Below are 19540 nucleotides of genomic sequence, written 5' to 3'. Positions count from 1 at the left end.
GCGACTGCGGCTGGTCAAGAGCGAGAGGCGTAAATGTCTTGGGGAGGCGAAAGTTAACGATAGTGAGATCAGTCGCTCATGGTAAGAGGCAGCGACATGCAAATTTGCTTTGGCAGGAGGCCCCAAAAAACACTAATAGAGGGCACAAAACCGAGACATCAAGAACAGACTGGTATCAAGTATCGTCAATTTTCTGATAGAAACGCCAGACACAGGAGCTCTGGGTTATGGAGATTCGTCGAAGAGCAATCGTTTCAAGTAACTGCCTGATCAACATTAGAGCTGGATGGAGTCACCTGACCTGGATGATTTGTACAATACCTGAGAGGTAACAAGAAGAATCCCAAATTACAGTACAGTACAGTACAATTATTTTACCGAATTCCTCCCATAAATATCTGTGGTAAACAAATCGGATACAGCCTAATAACCTACCTTATGTTGCATCCTCGGCCTGCTCCCCTCCCACCTGACGGCCCACCATAAGTTGCCCAACACAGCACACTTATGACATTACTTAAATGTCTTATGTCTCCACCACCACGTAGCTGGCTTGATCGTAGCACCCCCGTTGCTTTGAAGCTGGCAGACCAGTATCTCCATGCTATTCCCTTTGATTCAATAAAGTCGTTGAGCAGGCTCAGCTGAGAAAACAAGAAAAATGGCGTTGAACCTTGAGAAGCAACTCCTTTTTGTGAGTCTCTTCAGCTTCCGTGATTGATGAACTAGTGCTTATATCTACCTACAGTATGGTGCCTATCACAATAACCCAGTAGGCTTGCAACACTCTCCATCCCCCGCAATCGACATTTAAGCTTATTCTTTCTTAGGTGAACGTGGCCATTCACATCACCTGTGTACCAATACTGTTGTTCACAGGTATAGCTTTGGTACGTTCATTAGTTCCAAACGCTGACCTCGATAGCACTGACACGCGGGACCTCAAGGCTTCGAATTCTCCGGCCCTATTCAACCTCCCTGAAGCTCTGAGCTTTGAATACCTTCCAGCCAACCTCGGCACGATCGCAGCCTTTATATATGCCACTTTTTACATACTCCTAGAGCCTGTGGCCGGGGGACTGATCGCTCCGCTCCTGATCGCTGGCGCAGCTTACGCCAACTATCTGCTGAGCACCTACGGCACGACCGTCAATTACTGGGCCGGTGGAATCCACATTGTCTCGTGGTTGCTGCAGTTCGTCGGCCATGGCGTCTTCGAGGGAAGGGCTCCAGCTTTACTTGACAATCTTGTCCAAGCATTGCTTCTGGCTCCTCTCTTCGTCTGGCTGGAGATTCTGTTCTTCCTCGGATATCGTCCCGAGCTGAGAGCCAGATATGAGGAGAGCGTGAAGAAGGAAATTGCTGCCTTCCGGAACAAGAAGGGTGGCGCCGCGAAATAGTCTGCTGGTATAGCTTGCTTTTGACCTGACGGTTGTGCATGGCTTGACTGTATCAGCGTGGACATGGTAAGTGGCTTATGGCTGTAGCTGTGGTTGCCTTATCCTTCTTGTATCAGAGCTCTTGCGCGGGTACGTCACAATGGTAAGACTATTCGACATCTTTTGCGACTGCGTATTAGACTCAACCCGACTCTTTGTACAGCTCCTGATGTATCCGTTATGGTAGCCGATGATACATTTGTTTACCTGATGTAAGCTGTTTGACCTTACGCATGGGCGGCACGGAGAGTGTCTTCCAAGGGAACTCTCTTGAAAAGTTCGTTTTGCCGTAGATACTTCGTAAATAGATGTTCCCTTGGCAGTGTCCTTGGTTTGGTTGCTGTGACGAAAAGACGTTCTATGACTAAGCCCCTAATATCCGCAGATCCGAGAAAACGAAAAATGGAACTGCCAGCTGTCCCCGATGGCCAAGCTCAGAGGGAGTGCCAATATCATCGACAATACGGAGCTTTACAAAATAGGCTTTTTTTAATGTACAATATAGAGACATAAGAAAACGCAAGACTGTAGTGTAGAATAATTTATGGAGCGAGATTGCCGTAGGAAAACGACATCATTGACCTGTATTCTCTGGGGGGTTGGTGTTCCGTGAACGCACTAGGGCGGCTTCGGAGCCCGTTGGTGAGGCTCGGCAAACTAGGCTTAGTGGCAGTCCTGAGAATCCTCCCAACCCGGACGACAAAGCTCTCCTTCTATCCATCCACAATCCTTTCTCCTCTGCCACCTTCTCCCCAATTATATCTCTCCTTCAGAGAAACCACTCTCCCACACCTCTGAACCCCATTCACAATGTTCAGGAACGCTTTGCGGCAGTCTAGCCGCACCGTTGCGGCTGCCACTGCCACTGGCAGAATCGCCTCGGTGAGTCTCATCCCTACTCAGGTCAACCTCATCGCATCAATATGGTCGTTTCCATCTCGAGAAAATATCTCAATCGGTGCTCGAATCGCCTCACCATACGCCGACATACTTTTTGAATTGGTTTCACGCATTGTGGTTGGATTGTGCTGGTGTTGACAAATTTTGCGTCTCGACAGGTTCGCGCGGCTGTTCCCGGCCCCCTCGCCGGTGCCTCCAAGCAGGTCCGTTCCTACGCTGCTGAGGCCAAGGCTTCGCCCACAGAGGTTTCCTCCATCCTTGAGCAGAGAATTCGTGGTGTTCAGGAAGAGGCTGGCCTTGCTGAGACTGGACGTGTCCTTTCCGTCGGGTATGTGCTAGATTAATGATGGCTGAAAAATTCGCACCCCGCCGCATTTTCATCGAAATCATCGAATGCGACAAATATTCTGGTGTCTTTTCAGTTATGACAATTGGCTGATCTGCTTTTGCCTTACAGTGACGGTATCGCCCGTGTCCATGGTATGACCAATGTCCAGGCTGAGGAGCTGGTCGAGTACGTATCAACTTTCATGGAATGTCTGTACCTCAGATAACTGACAAATGATCAGGTTCGCCTCTGGTGTCAAGGGTATGTGCATGAACTTGGAAGCCGGCCAGGTCGGTGTTGTGCTTTTCGGTTCCGACCGTCTCGTCAAGGAGGGTGAGACCGTCAAGCGTACTGGAGAGATTGTACGTTAAGTTTCCTGATATTGTGGCATTTTACCATTACGATATACTTACAACGTGCACAGGTCGACGTTCCTGTTGGTCCCGAACTGCTCGGCCGTGTCGTTGACGCCCTTGGTAACCCCATTGATGGCAAGGGCCCCATCAACACCAAGGCCAAGAGCCGTGCTCAGCTCAAGGCCCCTGGTATCCTGCCCCGTCGCTCCGTCAACCAGCCCGTCCAGACTGGTCTGAAGTGTGTCGACTCCATGGTCCCCATCGGCCGTGGTCAGCGTGAGTTGATCATTGGTGACCGTCAGACTGGTAAGACCGCTGTTGCTCTCGATGCCATGCTGAACCAGAAGAGATGGAACAACTCTTCCGACGAGAGCAAGAAGCTGTACTGTATCTACGTTGCCGTCGGTCAGAAGCGTTCCACTGTCGCTCAGCTCGTCAAGACCCTTGAGGAGAATGACGCCATGAAGTACTCCATTGTCGTTGCTGCCACTGCTTCCGAGGCCGCTCCTCTGCAGTACCTCGCTCCCTTCACTGGCTGTGCCATGGGTGAGTGGTTCCGTGACAACGGCCGCCACGCTGTTATCGTCTACGACGATCTTTCCAAGCAGGCCGTCGCTTACCGTCAAATGTCTCTGCTGCTCCGTCGTCCCCCTGGTCGTGAGGCCTACCCCGGTGACGTTTTCTACCTGCACTCCCGTCTGCTCGAGCGTGCTGCCAAGATGAACGATAAGCACGGTGGTGGTTCCCTTACTGCTCTGCCCGTCATCGAGACCCAGGGTGGTGATGTGTCTGCCTACATTCCCACCAACGTTATTTCCATCACCGACGGCCAGATTTTCCTGGAGGCCGAACTCTTCTACAAGGGTATCCGTCCCGCCATTAACGTCGGTCTTTCCGTGTCCCGTGTCGGTTCCGCTGCCCAGGTCAAGGCCATGAAGCAGGTCGCTGGTTCCCTGAAGCTGTTCTTGGCCCAGTACCGTGAAGTTGCTGCTTTCGCTCAATTCGGTTCCGATCTCGATGCCTCCACCAAGCAGACCCTCGCTCGTGGTGAGCGTCTGACCGAGCTCCTCAAGCAGAAGCAGTACTCTCCTATGGCTGTCTCTGATATGGTTCCTCTTATCTTCGCCGGTGTCAACGGTTACCTCGACGGTATCCCCGTTAACAGGATCCTCACTTGGGAGTCTGACTTCCTTGCCAGCGTCAAGAGCAACCAGCCCGAGCTCCTTGAGACCATCGACAAGGAGGGCCAGGTCAGCAAGGATCTCGAGGCTCAGCTCCGTGAAGTCATTGAGAACTTCAACAAGTCTTTCAACGCATAGGTGAGCAAAAGACAATTGGGTGATTGATCCACCGTGTACTGTTTTTTCCTGACGCTATGTGTATAGACAAGATAGCTTGTACAATTTGATTCCACTGTTTTTCTCTTGTTTTCAAAGCTTCCGAAACGGGTTCGCCCCAGAGCAAGTGTAATCTCGGCTCCGTCATTGCGCTCTTGCCTTTTCTGTAGCGATGAAACTCTAGGACGAATGGTGCGGAGACAAAAATCAAAAGATACGATTAATATCCTGTACGTTTAGATCTTTTTGGGCAATAAGGGAGTGGGACATGAGGGGATGATTGGATTGTCAGCCTATCCTTCGAAAATAAGAAGGTACCGTCCAATTAATCTTTCATAGCGCAGCTTCTCCGTTACCATTATGCAGCCAGAAATATGATTTCCTTTGTTTCACTACCTTTACCTAAATTCTATGTCTGAGCAAATCGGGCAAGCTCTCTTTGAGCTTTTCGCATTTGAGCCACATCCAGATCGACCAAAGCCAAGCCGCCGTAAGAGCATGTAACTACCTTAGGTACTACGTACCTATTGACGATATTGGGTTCATCAGGATCTCGGGTCCTTACCACTATTGTCCAACTATACCCCAGACTAACTGAACGGGAACTCTATGTATGGATATGGGAGGTATATGATGTTGCTCATTCATAAAGGCAAGGTAAGCCACTTGGACGAATGATATTGATAACTGTACCTCAGTTTGAGCCTCAAGTCTCAACAGCGATACATGAAATATATTCTTTTCTTTTGGCCCATAGGTATATCCTTCAATTTGGCCTGGTCTCCTGTTCCCTCTTTGCCGTGGGCCGAATGCGGCGTCTGCTTTATCGATAAGCGAGCAATCTTTTCCGTCCCCAAAATTTGTCGATGCCCCTCCTCCGTAGTTTGATCTCCGCAAAATAGCGACTAGTTCTCGCCTGTCTCCAGACTATATCACAGTAATCGCGCAGATGGCTACTCACACGGACTCAGTGCACCCACCTTGCAAGGTTGTGCTCTCTAAGAACGTTGCAAATAGTCTCGTTGCGGAGGTCCAGGAAGGTGTCAAGACCCTGGAGAAGCCGCCTCATCTTGTTGGATTCCTGGCCAACGATGATCCTGCGGCATTGATGTATGCTCAGTGGACTGAGAAGACATGTCAAGAAAAGTGAGCGTCCACCCATTCCTGCATTTCTATGTGCCAATTGCGCCGTTTTGTCTCTTTTGTCCCCTACGCCATCAATTGCGATCTCGGAGCGTGGCATATGCATCGTTCTGAGTCACCTTATCGTAGCTAACGTAGAATTTCCTTGATACAGTGGATTCCGTTACTCTTTGCGCCAAGTGCACCGCGACGATATTGAAGACGCAATTCTGGCTGCCAATGCCGACACAGACGTTGACGGCATCATCGTATACTACCCCATTTTCAATAATCGCCAAGACCAGTATCTGCAGCAGATCGTCGACGTATCCAAAGATGTAGAAGGTCTCAGTCATCGTTACATCTTCAACATGTACCAGAATATCCGTTTCCTTGACCCTGAAACCAAGCGGCAGAAGTGCCTTCTTCCTTGCACCCCTTTGGCCATCATCAAGATCCTCGAGTACCTCAACATTTACAACACGATCCTACCGTACGGAAACCGGCTATTTGGGCACACTATCTGCGTGGTGAATCGCTCAGAGGTTGTTGGCCGGCCTCTTGCAGCTCTGTTGGCGAATGACGGAGCTTGTGTCTACAGCGTGGACATCACCGGCGTCCAGAAGTTCACTCGTCAGGGTCTCAAAAAGAGTAGGCACGACGTCGTGGACTTGGAAGGAAAGACAATCAAGGATGTAGCCCCTCTGTGCGATGTTGTCATCACAGGTGTTCCCAGCGGATCGTACAAGTTCGACACAAGCCTCCTCAGAGAAGGCGCCGTCTGTGTCAACTTTTCTAGCGAGAAGGTAAGCTTTCGATATTGTCTAAATGTCAACCGGGATTCAGGGAAGTTAATGTGTCGCACAGAACTTCGGCCCGGAAGTAAAAGAGAAGGCATCCATCTTCGTTCCGTCGATCGGCAAGGTGACTATCGTGGTTCTGCTCCGGAACCTCTTGGTGAGTGACATCCGGCCAAGCGTATTGATGGATAATTAGATTGACAGTTCGTTGCAGAGATTGATTCAGAACCGGAGATTGGATGACGTGAAACCAGCTGAAGCCACCGAGCGTCCTGGAACTCTAGAGGCCGCTTCGTAATTAAATTCAACAAAATGCAACATGCAACGGGAGACGACAACTTACAAAGTCATATGACAATCATAGATTTCCTTTCTTGTGTTCTGTTTCAATTCTGTTCCTCAAAGAGACTCGACACTTGTTTTCTCGTGTATATGACCTGTAATATGAGCCTGTTCTATGAAAAGGTCTTCAAGTCTTTGAAACATATTGAGGTGACTTGCTCTCACAAATTGTCTGCTTGTCCTAGGATTTGCATAGAAAAGTACTCAAGAGTATGAACTGGGATAGTGTCCAAATAGACGTCATAGAATCTTTCGTGCGCAAGGCAATTATTCAATTCGAGCTGGATGGCATTTGACATTGTCGACGATCCCAGCTAGAAACAGTTCAAATTCATTGGATCTGAGTCACATTCTCAAGCAAGAAAGCCTTGTCATCTACTTCTTGTTATTGGTATTCTGCACTCCTACAACACTTCCAAGCCCGCCGGTTTTCCTCTCAGTTTCCTTAGCCGCAAGTCGTAGCACCTCAATCTCGGCGGCAAGCCAGCGTCGGAGGGGTTCGGGGTGGAAAGTCCCGTCTGCGGAAAACCAGTTCATAAATGGGGCTTCAATCTCCTTTTCTTGGAGAATCTTGTTGGAGGGCGACGTGTACTGTACCCGGAGCTTGTAGAGAGGGGTGTGTTTCTTCACAGAGGACCGAATTGAGAGCTGGTTGGAGAAACAGTGAGCTTGGTTTGTGACTACAGAAAAAGACGCTGTAGACTATACCGTTTCACCCGACTTTCGCTTGCCTCGAAAGACCTCGCCACCTTCCACAGCCCATATCCAGTAGGTGAGGCCGGTGTTCAGGATAAAGTATGAACACACTGCCGCTATAACCCACGGCGAGGTAGTTGCTTCCCATCCAAGTTTGCGATCAGCATAGAAAGTGAACGCAGCAATGGCGACCGCGCTGTAGCCAAGGAGGAATCGGACATTGGATTTAGAGTGGTCTTGTTTGAAGGTATACGGTTGAGGAAGGGTACACAAGTACGGGACAAGAGCATCATCTGTGGTCGATTTTAAATCTAAATATGATCGTTAGTGACGGTTATCAAGAGTTGCGCATACCATGTCCTGTATGAGGAACCAAAATAAAGCTCGATGTAGCTGTTTGGAGTATACAGGACTAACCGTTAACAGAGTAAACAGGCACCTTCGGCGCCGAGGAGGTTGCCATTGTGAGCTATAGATTTCGTTTAAAATCAATTTGAAATATGATAAAGCACCGCCAGAAGCCACGGGGCAGTTCAGATGCTTTGTAGTTTCGGGCGTGAGAAATCAAGCAGTGATGTTTATCTGGCAGCGAGGAGTTGCGGCGAGCTGGCCCTTTCGCGGAGAGCTGAGCTAAAGCGGCATGCGTGCCAGCGCTAGTACACCCGCTTTGTCTGACCTCGCGGGGACTGGACTGCCGCATCATCACTGCCGACTTTCTTTAAATCCTCCATTCTCTTTGAACTCAGTGGCCAAACGTCTGCTCAACACGTCTCTGGGTCACAATGGCTTTACAAGGGGTCGAGCAGACGATCCTACGGGATCCGGCTCTGTTGTGAGTGGTATCCTCGTTGATATGTCGTGGACGAAGAACTGACGTACATTGTCAAAGCTATTGGATCCTGTTCCCCATCACCATTGTCATGGTAGGTCCTGTCGACTACATAGTCTTGTCGCACTGGCTGATACTGATCCTCTATTAAGATATTGACAGGTATTCTTCGCCACTATGCGACAGTTCTGATGAACACCCCCCCAAAACCTCCGGCGACACTTGCCGAATCTAAAGAGCGTCTTTCGCTTCTGCGAGGAGTCAACCTGCGTAACAATGCTCCCGCAGTGCTATCGCGGGAAGGATTCGAGATGCGAAAGAACTATCTGATCTCCGCATACAAAAGCGGTGCCTTCCTTAAAGACCCTTCCAGCCGCGGTCAGCCACCTGCGAATCCGATGACTGATCCTGCGGGCATGGAGGCCATGATGGGGATGATGAAAGGGAATATGATGATGATGATCCCACAGACCTTGATCATGAGCTGGATCAATGCATTCTTTTCTGGATTTGTTATTCGTATGTTACCTTTTTTGCAACGGAGTTGAGCTCGCCTGTGCGCTAACAGAGTCGGCACAGTGAAACTGCCCTTCCCGCTCACGATCCGATTCAAATCAATGCTCCAATCTGGTGTCATGACCCGTGACCTGGATGTCAGATGGGTGTCTAGTCTTTCGTGGTATTTCTTGAATCTGTTCGGCCTTCAGTCAGTCTTTGGCTTCATCCTCGGCAGCGATAACGGTGAGTGACGTCCCCATCTTGCTTTTCACTTTACTATACTTCCTGTTACTTTCCCTCAAACGAACACATGCTGACTCTCCTGATGGTGCAGCTGCCAATCACATGGCTCAACAAATGGCAACTATGAACCCTGGCGCAGCAGTCAATCCGTTCCAACCTGGCCAGGATCCAGACAAACTGTACCAGAGTGAAGCGGAGAACTTGGAAGTGACGGAGTTCTTTAGTATTCTGGACGGTATCGAAGAGAGAGTCCTACATAACTATGCTTCAAAGGAGATACGCTGATTGGTGCTGGGTGTGCGAAAACAGCTATCCATTATACTGTTTTATATCCATATAGAGAAGAGTCAAACAGAAAGGGTCGTTTAATTCTCCACACAACCTAATGACATTGTGTTGGCTATCTGATTCCCTGGCAATTATTCATAACAGACAATGAGAAAATGAGCACTTCAGGGGACCGTTGGACATAAAAAGTCTTTTGCGCATAAACACCTGAACGTAGATTATGGTATATGAGAGTCATTCAGTCATAATTCATCCATCCCTCCAGATATACATCAAGGGTTTCGTGTGGTAACTCCAATAATGCAGTATACCGCAAACAGGAATCAACGGTAGTTGATGACACCGCTCAAAATCCAAAGCTCACCGTTTGTCACTGTCTCAGCGATATTGTCCACCTCAACATTACTCGGTTGGATCTAAGCAGCGTCAGTAGAGATGCACTATAGCTGATGTGCGAAGAAATACACACATATATCTTATCGCCATTTTTAGTCCACTTCAGTTTCTCTCCTCCAAGCGTCTCCACCTCTTCACCCTCCCTCCACGGACTTGTTGGAATGATATGAGCTTCCACGAAACGTTGTAAATTCTGCTTCGCTCTATCTTCACCTTCCTGTCCTTCATATGCGCTCACCCCACCAAACTTCTCGTAGTCTTCTGGGTTCTCCCAGGGCTTGCGAGGCAAGCTCTGAATAGCACTATTCCGAGGAGCTAGGACAGTAACATTTTTGGACGAATCGTTCAGGCGTGATTCAATAGGCTCAAACTGCCGGGTGAGAGAAGCAAATATATTGATGGCACGGTTCTTGGGAAGAACATCAGCGACAACAGGCTTCCCACTGTCGTCTCCCGTCGACGAAGAAGAGAACATCTTGTCCATTACCGGCTGCTGGTTGGAAAGCCAATTTCTTAGTTCAGTATCGTCCTGCTGGCCTTGTCCGTGCCGTGAGTGAAGGACGTTTACAAGTGGACGTGGGAGACGCTTGCGCAGACTGAACCTCGGTAGAGTCAGATTTGCAATTACTGAGCCGATGAAGCAAAATGCAATGACAGATAACAGTAAGAGTGTCCGCCGCATCTTGACGATAACTGCTGTCTCGGTTTAGACGTAGCACGATAGATATGACACAGCATGCCTGCGAGTCCAAGTCAGTGGCCCATGACGCAACCAATGCCACTGCCACTCCTTCCTTTTGTGGAAGGGACGAACACGTGATGCGGAGTTCAATGCACGTGACGTCTATCGATAAGGGCAGTTGTTCAGTCAACCACAAAAAGCGTCATGTCCCGATTGCGGAGGAGGGGAATTTGTCTGCCCCTCATTCTGGTTTCGGGTGCCAATCGATTGACACAATGTCGGCTCTGCAGACGTTTATGTTGGTTGTAGACCACGATAAAGCGGAAGCTAAGCAGATTGCTGAGCGGGTTGCTCAAGGTATTGTTTCCCCGCGGTCCCAGATCAATATACTTGAATACTAATGGATTGCTCTTAGATGTGGAGAATAAAAGGACGACACTTATTGATGTTGTACAGTCACTCAGCGAATATATCAACGACGAAGATCCTATTTTGCGAGGCAAAGCTGTCTCGTACCTCACTGCCGTGATCAGAGCACTTCCTCCGAAGTATCTATCAAGACAACAGATCCAGGTTCTCACAACGTTCTTCTGTGACCGCATTGAAGATGGAGGGGCTGTCGCTGGGCTGGATACACTACAGAAATTGGATCGCTTCAACCATGCGTTAGCCGAGGAAGTAGCACAGGCGTAAGTGCTTCGCGGAGACTTGACGTATAGACMATACATCGCCCGACCTTTTAAGCATTCCCAATGTAGTGGTCCATGTGAAAAAGCAACTGACTATTCTCCAGTATCTTTGAGCGTCTACAAGACTTACAGTCTCGGTCACAATCGCAAAGGTTTCAGGTATACCAACTATTGAATGAATTGATGTCGAATCATCGGGCCGGTACGCATTGCAGCACTTGAACTTCAATGATATTGCCCATACTGAGTTATACAGCTCTTCACAAGATGGGGGATACATCTCTTGTCGGAATCATTGATCTCATGACCGGAGAGAAAGATCCCCGGAATCTCATGCTCGTCTTCTCTATCTTAAAAGTGGTCATGATTGAATGGGATATCTCAAACCATGCTGAGGTATGCCATTCATCTCTGCCAATTCCTAGTTCGACAGCTAATGTCCGAAGACTCTTTTTGAATCCGTTTATAATTACTTCCCGATTACCTTCAGACCTCCTCCAAACGATCCATACGGGATTACCGCGCAAGACCTGAAGGATCGTCTACAGGACTGTATCTCCGCAACTAGTCTTTTCGCTCCCTACGCTATTCCCGCCCTTCTTGATAAACTGGATTCCACTTCACCAAATGTCAAGGTATGCTTTTTCACAACCTTATAAGCGCTTTCTATCTAGGATCAGACTAAGAAGCCTCTAGAAAGATGCTCTTAACGCGTTAATCGCCTGCATCAGATCGTACGACCCAGATACTGCGTCTAAATATTCCATCCAGATATGGGACGTTTTGAAATTTGAGATCCTCAATGCACAAGAGGAATTTCTCTCAGAGCTTTCCCTTCAGGCTCTGAACTGCATTGCTAAGCGGTTATCCGAGGGCATTGCAGCTGTATCCGAACAGTCACCGCTTGCACAGTTTCTGCGGCCAATCACGAAAGAATGCAATGAGCAACTGCGAGAACCCCAGCAAAAGCAGGCCAAGCCTGCGCAACAGATCCTGAACTCAACGTCATCTGCTTCTATAGCCTCGTTCACCGTGGTTGTGCAGACTGTTGTCGCGCCGCTGTTGACGGTTTATCAGGAGGCCGATGGGCTTGCCAAGCAGAGAGCGCTACTGGAAACCCTTGGGGTTCTCTTTGATTCAGCCATCAAAGTTTTTGGGAAATGGAACTCACATGAGCCTGAACCCGCCGCCGAAAACGCTCTGGTTGAATTCAAAGATCAGTTCTCAGATGTCTTTGGTCAAGCATTGATGGGGGCAGCGAAGGAAGAAGTCTCCTTCCGAGTAACCGCTCTTGAAGGGTTCCTGCGTCTTTCCATCCTCAGAGATTACTTCCAAGACAACGAGATCGGCTTGTTTGTGCAATACTTGGATGAAATTCTGTTGAAAGAGGAATCTGCGGGGCGAGGGGACTTGAAGAAGAAAGCCATCGAAGCTTTGGCTGAAATATCAAAACATAAGCCACGATTGATCATGGATATAACATTCCCTGCTTTTGTGGCAACCCTGCCCGACTCTGACGAAGGACCAAACACGGACTATATAACGACGCTCGAGAACCTCGCGCAGATCAGTGTTGAAAAGGATATTTTCGAAACATTAGTTCGACGTCTGCTCAGCAAACTGACCATATTGCTTCAAAAGGAACGCGCTGGGTCCATAGCATATCCCCGCGCAATTCTCATGACCATTCTGTATGTGATGAAACAGAGAAATCTGGATAAAGATCCAGACCTGGAACTCTACTATGACAAGATCGTAATAGGCCTCTGCCGTGGCGTTGCAGACTCGGCCACAGGAAAGTCTACGAATCGGATCTTGAATGACGCAGTTGTCATTGATATTCTTGGAAGACTTTGCAACGTCATTGTCAGGTGTCTGTCGAAGCAAAAACAAGATGAAGTTGCGCAGAACGTGTACACTCTGTTTGCTAGCTCGAGTACCTTTACGCCGGTGCCATTTTCGCAAGCAGCAAATGAGGATCAACAGCGCACGATGATTATCTCAACATATCTTCTCGCAGGGCTTCCAGCAGACTGTGTACACTTCCCGTATACCGGCCGTGACTTGTCACCCCTTCTTTCGGACCTTGTGACTCGTTCTCTGACAGAGAGCGAGCCATCAACCCATCTCGCTTTTCTTCGTCATTCTGCTTTGCTTGTCAACAAATTCCTTTCGAAATCCGAACTTAGCATCGCTACAGAAATACTGAGCAACCTGTTCTCCGCTGGTGCCGAGGAGAAAAAGCTAACCCCGGGAACAATCAAGACGATATTTTGGCTCTCGAAGGCTCTCATCCTACGCCTTGCGCCAACGACCACAGAAATACTGACCTCTCTTTTGTCACTACTTTCGTCACCCGATGAGATGACAAGTACCACTGCTGCTCGCGGCTTCGCCATCCTCCTTAAGGACGATGAAGTCCTTTCAGCTGACAACGGTGCAAACATCAGACTTCTAGCGAAACAGCGTGTCTTCACGACATTGACTCCCCTTATTTCAAATTGCATTCGCGAGGTCAACGTGGCAGGCGATGACTCGTCTACACCCGCACATATAAAGCCAGCACATCTCACTGCCTTATCAGGAATACTCTCCACTATTTCGCCCTCATTGGTAATGCCGGAGCTCCCGACATTGCTTCCTCTTCTCCTGCAAAGCTTGGATCTGCAAACCGCAGACTCACAGGCTGTCCGAGCTGCAACGCTCGAGACTCTCGCCGTAATCATCCGCGAAAACGGCGTCGGCGTTATCGAGGAATGCGGCCATGTTCAAAGCTTGGTCACTCGGCTTCTGAAGACAGCTGCATACAACCCTGCGCCTACTGGGTTGGATCAGCAGGCTGCTGTTTCCGGCCCTGTTAACGGACCGCGACTACGCGTCGAAGCACTCAGATGTCTGAACTTATTGGCTCAGGCCCCGAAGACAGACGCCCCAGCTGTTGCGAAAGCCGGTAAACTCTCCCCGCTTCTGCCAGTGAAGAATCACGTAGTGCGTTCTCTGCGTATGATTTTAGATGATCCAAAAAGGGATGTACGGAAAGCTGCAGTTGATGCTCGCAGCGCCTGGCTTCGAAATGTCGATGATGCTCCTGATGAGGAGGACTGAGGGATTTTGATGTTCGTTCTGATGGCTGTCGTCAGCACGACACTGCTGTTTTATATGATTTGTGTGGTATTCGTTGGTAGATTCATCTCGCAAAAATATAGACCGTTGGATTCTCCACAATCAAGCATTCTACGAGTTACATCGGCTCGGTCAAAAGGGATATAGACCTCGATCAGAAGGAGGACGCTGAACTTGTTCTAAAGGGAATTGTATCATGTTCTGTTCTAGAAGAAAGAATTTCGCTAAGCGCCTATCTGCAGCTCGTTTCCATGTCCTTCATCTTTCAAACGTTGTTTCGTCTTCTGCTTACAGTCAGTTGTCTGTTCTCTAGGTCTCTTGCCAATAGACTTCGTTATTCCCAGCGACCTATTCTTTCAACCATTGTTATCTTGTAGAATGACCCAGAATAACGATGATGGGCATCAGGGAGGTACCAGCACCAGCAGTTACCAATAGTCCATCTCGAGTTGCTCCTTGTCTTTCACAGAAGACCCACCGGATGACTTCTTAGTCATTGTAGTGACCATGACGCTTCCAAATTCCTTAATGCTTTCGAAATCATCGAATTCCAAGCTTCTTGGCTCAAGTCGAACCGTCTGATCTAGAGTGCCAGCCGAGCCGGCGATCGACGGCGCCTGTATTGAATCATTGTTCGGACCGCGGTTCCAGAATCCGACACCATCCATTTTCTCGACAACCATTTTTGTCAACCGCAGAAGATCTCCGAGGCCAGCAATGCCAATGGCCTTGGCGACAGGGCTGAGCGTCGTACCTCGACCATAAGATTCACCCGCATTCCCATGAAGAAGGGTTGCATCTCTTCCCAGCAGGTCAGAGCACCGCCATTCGTCAGTTCGTTCTCCAATTTCAAGGTTCTCATTCGTTCTCAGAATGGCTTCGATAGCCGAGCTTACAAGAGACGCTTCATACCATTGGCGGCCGTTCTCTGTCATTTCAGGCAGCGAAGCACAGCAGGCTGTCACTGCCCGAACGTCGGACGAACTGGATCCAATACATAGATCTTGCACTTCCATGACTTGAAGAAAGATATCTTGATTCTCCATAGCCTCTGCTTCGTTTTCCGCGGATGACTGGCTCCTGTCAGTGGAATCGCTATTCAAGTTAGTCTCCGCTGTCGTAGCACTATTGCTCCTGATATGACTGGCCCGCTTGGCGGTAATGATACTACTCGGAGGACGCATACAGCGATGACGAGTCCAACGTTTCATGTATACTTTCTCAATCGTGATCTTGTCGCCTGGGGGGAGCCGTGTGAAGATCTGAACAAGTGAGGTATCTGGTGGAACCCACAGGTGCTCGATGAGGTACTTCGCCGCCTCTTCGAACTCTCGGTCAACAGCTMCATCGCTTGGGATACCACTAAGAACGACGCTTGCATCCCAGACCTGGAGTGGAAAGTGCAAATTGACAGCACCAAGAGCAACGGTGGGCCTTTTGATGTCGAATTTTGCTTGCTCATCCACAGATATGACGAGCATCTGACCGGTTCGAGTGCGACAATGGAATTCGTAGAACACGCTGTATTCGCTGTAGTCCTGCTCAAATATTCGCTTCTTCCCTTCAGGTGCAGATGTCTTCAGATCAACCAGATAATCAATATCWATGCCAGAGGTCGTAAGTCGGCTAATAAATTTGGTTGTCGGAGAGGGAATGCCAGTTTGTGACTGGAAGATCTTCGTCCATTCGGTCAAAGAGACGGTCGAGCCTTCACTACAAGTCTTTGGCAGAAGCGGTATCAGTATCAGTCCGAGCTGAACTTCCAAGTTCAGAGATCCTTGAAAGTATTCAGCAGCTTCCAAGGTTCGCTTGGAAGCTTCAAATAAATTCTCAACATCTCGAGTCATGCTATTTTCTGCTGACTCTGTAGCCAGCTCGTTGTTTCTGCTCCCAGCCATATTGAGGGTCGCTCTTTCGCTCTTCTGGGTACCTCTCGGCATTGGTGTCAAAGTCTGTGCATCTGCCGAAGTTTTCTTCACTGGCTTTTTGAAGAATCCCCAAGCATCCTCAAGTGTGGCTTGCCTTTTCGCTTTAATCTCAGATTTGCTCTTGGCTTTATTTGTCGGCTTTCCTGTCTTGTGACCCATGGTACGATAGAACTCTCTGGTGCTTGTTTCATCAGACCCTTGTCTATCTTGGTCTCGATGGACAGTTTCAAGCTTTGCCAGGCTTTCCTTCACCAGCAGCTTGTTGAATTCATACCTGGAGGTACGTGTTTGACCATGACCGCCGGGATAGGGTACCTTGTGTGTCTGCTCTTGAAGGAACTTTTTCAGAAATGATAATCTATTTTCCTGTTCCTGCAGATTTTCATCACCTGGTGCTGCACGGCCGAAAATAGATTCGGTGCTGCCGGACCCAGAAGGAATGCTATGAACGTCCATCCTGCAGCTTGGAAGTCCGAGCTTAATGTTCTTAGAATTCGCATCAGACATCTCCTGCAAACACATATTTCGAGTGTTCGACGTATATGTACTGGCAGAGCTGTCAGGAATTAATGGAGGCTGATTGAACGGGATTCGAGAGAGAGGCCCAACGACAGCATTATTTACAGGCTCAAAGACGTCAATGAGCTCGTTAGGGTTGCTTGGATTCCTCTTTGGCTTGGCAGGCATAATCCTCTTGAAGCTCGGACTATGCTTTTTCTCTTTAGGGGTCTGGCATAGAGACTGATTGAGACCATACTTGCCAGCGTCGAAGTTGTGGGGAAGGCGTAATTTGTCTTCTGGGGTTTGGGGCTTCGCGAAGACCAGCAAATCGCCAGAAAGCTCGAGGATATCGTTTAAACTCGTACTTTCAAAGTTAAGTGCGTCACTGTCATCTGCAGTTGCATCCTCCGCGCCGGAACTGTACAGCATAGTCCAACGCTTACGGGGCGTGGAAGTAGTTTCCGTGAGATCGATGGCCACAGGCTTGGCTTCATTTGCTTGAGGTTGCTCGGATGGCGCTGCAACTTTGGCCGTTGTTAAGGCCTTTCGTGTCTTCATTCCAGGTGGTCTTTTGCTTTGAAGGGCAATTGCTGTCTCGCGCTTGCGTATAGGCTGGGGAACGTCGCGGCGCTCACATTCGGGCAGGGGCTCGAAATCAGGCTCAAGCTCAAACTCGGGCTCGGGCTCGGGTCCATGCTCGGTTGGCTGCATCTCAGCCCTTTCAACAACCCACTGGTTGACTTGCTTGGCCTTGTCTGCAGTGAGGAAAGGATGAGGAGGTGCAATGCCAGAGATCAAGGTCTGAGGGTTTGAGGGATCATTCTCGATTATTGATTCAATGTCAACAAACTCGTCCGCCTTCCCAATCTCCTGGAAGGTAAAATCATTCCAGATACGAGATGGCCCAACTTCCTCGCTGATGTGTGGCGGATTGAGTCGATTATTGGGTATAGTCCACACTTGAGTGTCATTGTTGAAGGACAGACCCACGGTGACGCACATTCGACCAAAGTCAATGGTTGAACACATTTTTGGATCCTCAAGAACACGACGGGGAGCATCAGGATTCACACTGCTGTAGTTCTGGATGCGGAAGCGACTTTCGTCCTTGTGTGGGACAATCATGATGTTTGTGACGTTGGGAGCGAGAGAGAAGGACTAGTAAAACCTCGTCAGTTGTCAACATAAGAACGAGTTTTGAGCAGCACGCCTACTGACCAAGGGCTTCTCAATTTGAGTCAGCTTCGTCAGAGCATCGTCGGCATCCTCGGTGGTCCCGGAAACCCGTATGCCTTGTAATTCATCCACCATTGCGATTTCAGTGCCCGTGGCAGTGGCAACACCTGCTAGGACATCATGGAAGTTGTTGGAAAAGCAACCCAAACCTCCGTTAGAAGATTTCCAGAACTTGATGGCATGATTTCTCGAGTAAGGAACGATATCTTCGTCGGAATCATCGTCCAGGGCTAACAGACTCGGCTCTTGATGCTTCTCAGGTGAGTCCATGGCCGCGAGCCCCTCGTCAGAAAGCACTGCTGGGACATCCAGTTGACGCACTCGCGGCATCTGAATAAAACGATAATCAGTATAACACCTACTTGAACTTTCCACAATCTGATTAGCAAAGAAATAAGAATTGGCCTACGTCTAGGAGATCTTTGTCTTTCTGCTCTTCGATGAAGCCGGCAAATGCAGATGCAACCTTTGAGATAAAGCTCTCAACATTGCCTTTGGTCACAATTACCTATTGGAAATCCCGGTTAGGTACGGTGGTGTGAAAGGACATGGGAACCAACATCGTCTGTCTGGAAATATTCGAGCGACTCAACCTGAGGGATTGTGTTCCTGGTTTTATTGCATCAGTTGAATGACAAATGACAAGCATGCGTGCTATGTCGATACACACTTGACCTCTACCCCTATCTCCTTAACCTGTTCATACTTTGGTCAGCAGAGAATTCGTTGGCATCCTGTCATTACACTCATCAGCTCACCCCGATAGCTTCGAATGCCCACATGGAGGCGAGCGTCAGTCTTTGCTTCGTCGCCATTGTCAATACGTCAGAAACAGCCGTGCCCGCACTAGCTGAGGTTGGTTCAGAAACGGAAGAAACGTGGTCGAGGAAAGCAAGATTAAGCCGATGGCAAAAAGAAATAATTGAGGTATGAAGAGTGATGCTCAATCGAGAGATATTGCGAAGCTCGTAGGAAGATAAGGTAGTGCACCTGATTTCCCCAAAGAAGAAGGAAGACGAACGCAACACTGTATGAAAACCAAACGAGGAACAATCTCTCCTTAGCCACCAGAATCACAAGCGAACAAAAAAGAAAAAGAGGTGAATGACAATGGGTATTCCGTAGAGTGCCTGATTTGTTTAATACAAACCAATCGGTAAATCAAGAGGGTAGATGCAGCCACTAAGTGAATGTATTGTTTATCAGTAGGCGGATAGACGCAGAAAAGAGTCAAGGCATGGACAGTCTCCCAAAGGGAACTTATTCACTCTCTCATTGGCACATAAAGGATAAGGAGGAAGTGAAAGGCTTGCTATTGTATGGTAGGATTTGTGATTGATTCCCTGGGAATACAGTGAATTATAGGTAGGTACCTCCTTGGCGCCGATCCAGAAAAAGAGTAGAAGTCTCCCCTGAAACTCATTCTTCAAAGGACAATTGGCATACTATTCTATGCATTTATCTGGTATCCGTGTTTATTATGGTCTATTTGCGAACAAAATGGAACTCTATCAAAGACCATCAAGCAGAGGAAAAACGCATGTGTCCTAGGGTATCAAGCACTCCCAAACTCCGGGAAGTATTAAGCAACTGGGACACCAAGTCAGATGCATGAGCCAAAGGCTCACTGCGAGCAGTATAAAGAACAATTCGAACATACCGTCGTGACATCGACGAGCGACATTCGGCCGAATGAGCCTGCTATGGACGTGAATCGTAGACGGGGATATAGGTAGGAGAATGGAACAGCATGGAACAAGTTAGAGGATCGACCTTAGTTCGCTGAGTCCAGAATCGAAGAAGACTT

General features: G+C 48.7%; 8 protein-coding genes across 8 annotated transcripts; 5 read left to right on the top strand and 3 right to left on the bottom strand.

Annotated features, from left to right (window-relative positions):
- Positions 1-661: 661 nt before the first annotated feature.
- Positions 662-1400, top strand: Asppvi_009620 (2-hydroxy-palmitic acid dioxygenase MPO1; the record flags this gene model as incomplete). Its single annotated transcript, XM_043305470.1, has 4 exons — positions 662-694; positions 749-772; positions 831-890; positions 948-1400. The coding sequence occupies 4 exons, from the start codon at positions 662-664 to the stop codon at positions 1398-1400; spliced, it is 570 nt and encodes a 189-aa protein (XP_043161405.1).
- An 849-nt stretch (positions 1401-2249) lies between these two features.
- Positions 2250-4342, top strand: Asppvi_009619 (F1F0 ATP synthase subunit alpha; the record flags this gene model as incomplete). Its single annotated transcript, XM_043305469.1, has 5 exons — positions 2250-2321; positions 2498-2667; positions 2797-2853; positions 2909-3029; positions 3092-4342. The coding sequence occupies 5 exons, from the start codon at positions 2250-2252 to the stop codon at positions 4340-4342; spliced, it is 1671 nt and encodes a 556-aa protein (XP_043161404.1).
- Positions 4343-5309: 967 nt separating this feature from the next.
- Asppvi_009618 (methylenetetrahydrofolate dehydrogenase (NAD(+))) lies at positions 5310-6580 on the top strand (the record flags this gene model as incomplete). The annotated part of the gene is made up of 4 exons (XM_043305468.1): positions 5310-5506; positions 5658-6288; positions 6350-6439; positions 6497-6580. 4 exons carry the CDS (start codon positions 5310-5312, stop codon positions 6578-6580), a joined length of 1002 nt encoding a protein of 333 aa, XP_043161403.1.
- A 419-nt stretch (positions 6581-6999) lies between these two features.
- Asppvi_009617 (signal peptidase complex subunit 2) lies at positions 7000-7783 on the bottom strand (the record flags this gene model as incomplete). The annotated part of the gene is made up of 3 exons (XM_043305467.1): positions 7000-7272; positions 7333-7631; positions 7738-7783. 3 exons carry the CDS (start codon positions 7781-7783, stop codon positions 7000-7002), a joined length of 618 nt encoding a protein of 205 aa, XP_043161402.1.
- Positions 7784-8102: 319 nt separating this feature from the next.
- Asppvi_009616 (ER membrane complex subunit EMC3) lies at positions 8103-9175 on the top strand (the record flags this gene model as incomplete). The annotated part of the gene is made up of 5 exons (XM_043305466.1): positions 8103-8152; positions 8210-8243; positions 8302-8668; positions 8729-8890; positions 8982-9175. The coding sequence occupies 5 exons, from the start codon at positions 8103-8105 to the stop codon at positions 9173-9175; spliced, it is 807 nt and encodes a 268-aa protein (XP_043161401.1).
- A 326-nt stretch (positions 9176-9501) lies between these two features.
- On the bottom strand, positions 9502-10256 carry Asppvi_009615 (uncharacterized protein; the record flags this gene model as incomplete). The annotated part of the gene is made up of 2 exons (XM_043305465.1): positions 9502-9594; positions 9648-10256. The coding sequence occupies 2 exons, from the start codon at positions 10254-10256 to the stop codon at positions 9502-9504; spliced, it is 702 nt and encodes a 233-aa protein (XP_043161400.1).
- Positions 10257-10531: 275 nt separating this feature from the next.
- On the top strand, positions 10532-14050 carry Asppvi_009614 (MET18/MMS19 family protein; the record flags this gene model as incomplete). Its single annotated transcript, XM_043305464.1, has 6 exons — positions 10532-10613; positions 10672-10945; positions 11050-11147; positions 11202-11341; positions 11392-11580; positions 11642-14050. 6 exons carry the CDS (start codon positions 10532-10534, stop codon positions 14048-14050), a joined length of 3192 nt encoding a protein of 1063 aa, XP_043161399.1.
- Positions 14051-14496: 446 nt separating this feature from the next.
- On the bottom strand, positions 14497-18548 carry Asppvi_009613 (uncharacterized protein; the record flags this gene model as incomplete). Its single annotated transcript, XM_043305463.1, has 4 exons — positions 14497-17655; positions 17716-18063; positions 18143-18241; positions 18492-18548. The coding sequence occupies 4 exons, from the start codon at positions 18546-18548 to the stop codon at positions 14497-14499; spliced, it is 3663 nt and encodes a 1220-aa protein (XP_043161398.1).
- Between the last annotated feature and the right edge of the window lie 992 nt (positions 18549-19540).

The sequence above is a fragment of the Aspergillus pseudoviridinutans genome (assembly GCF_018340605.1).
Source record: "Aspergillus pseudoviridinutans IFM 55266 DNA, scaffold_7, whole genome shotgun sequence".
NCBI lineage: Eukaryota > Fungi > Ascomycota > Eurotiomycetes > Eurotiales > Aspergillaceae > Aspergillus > Aspergillus pseudoviridinutans.
This window is presented reverse-complemented; position numbering and strand designations above follow the sequence as displayed.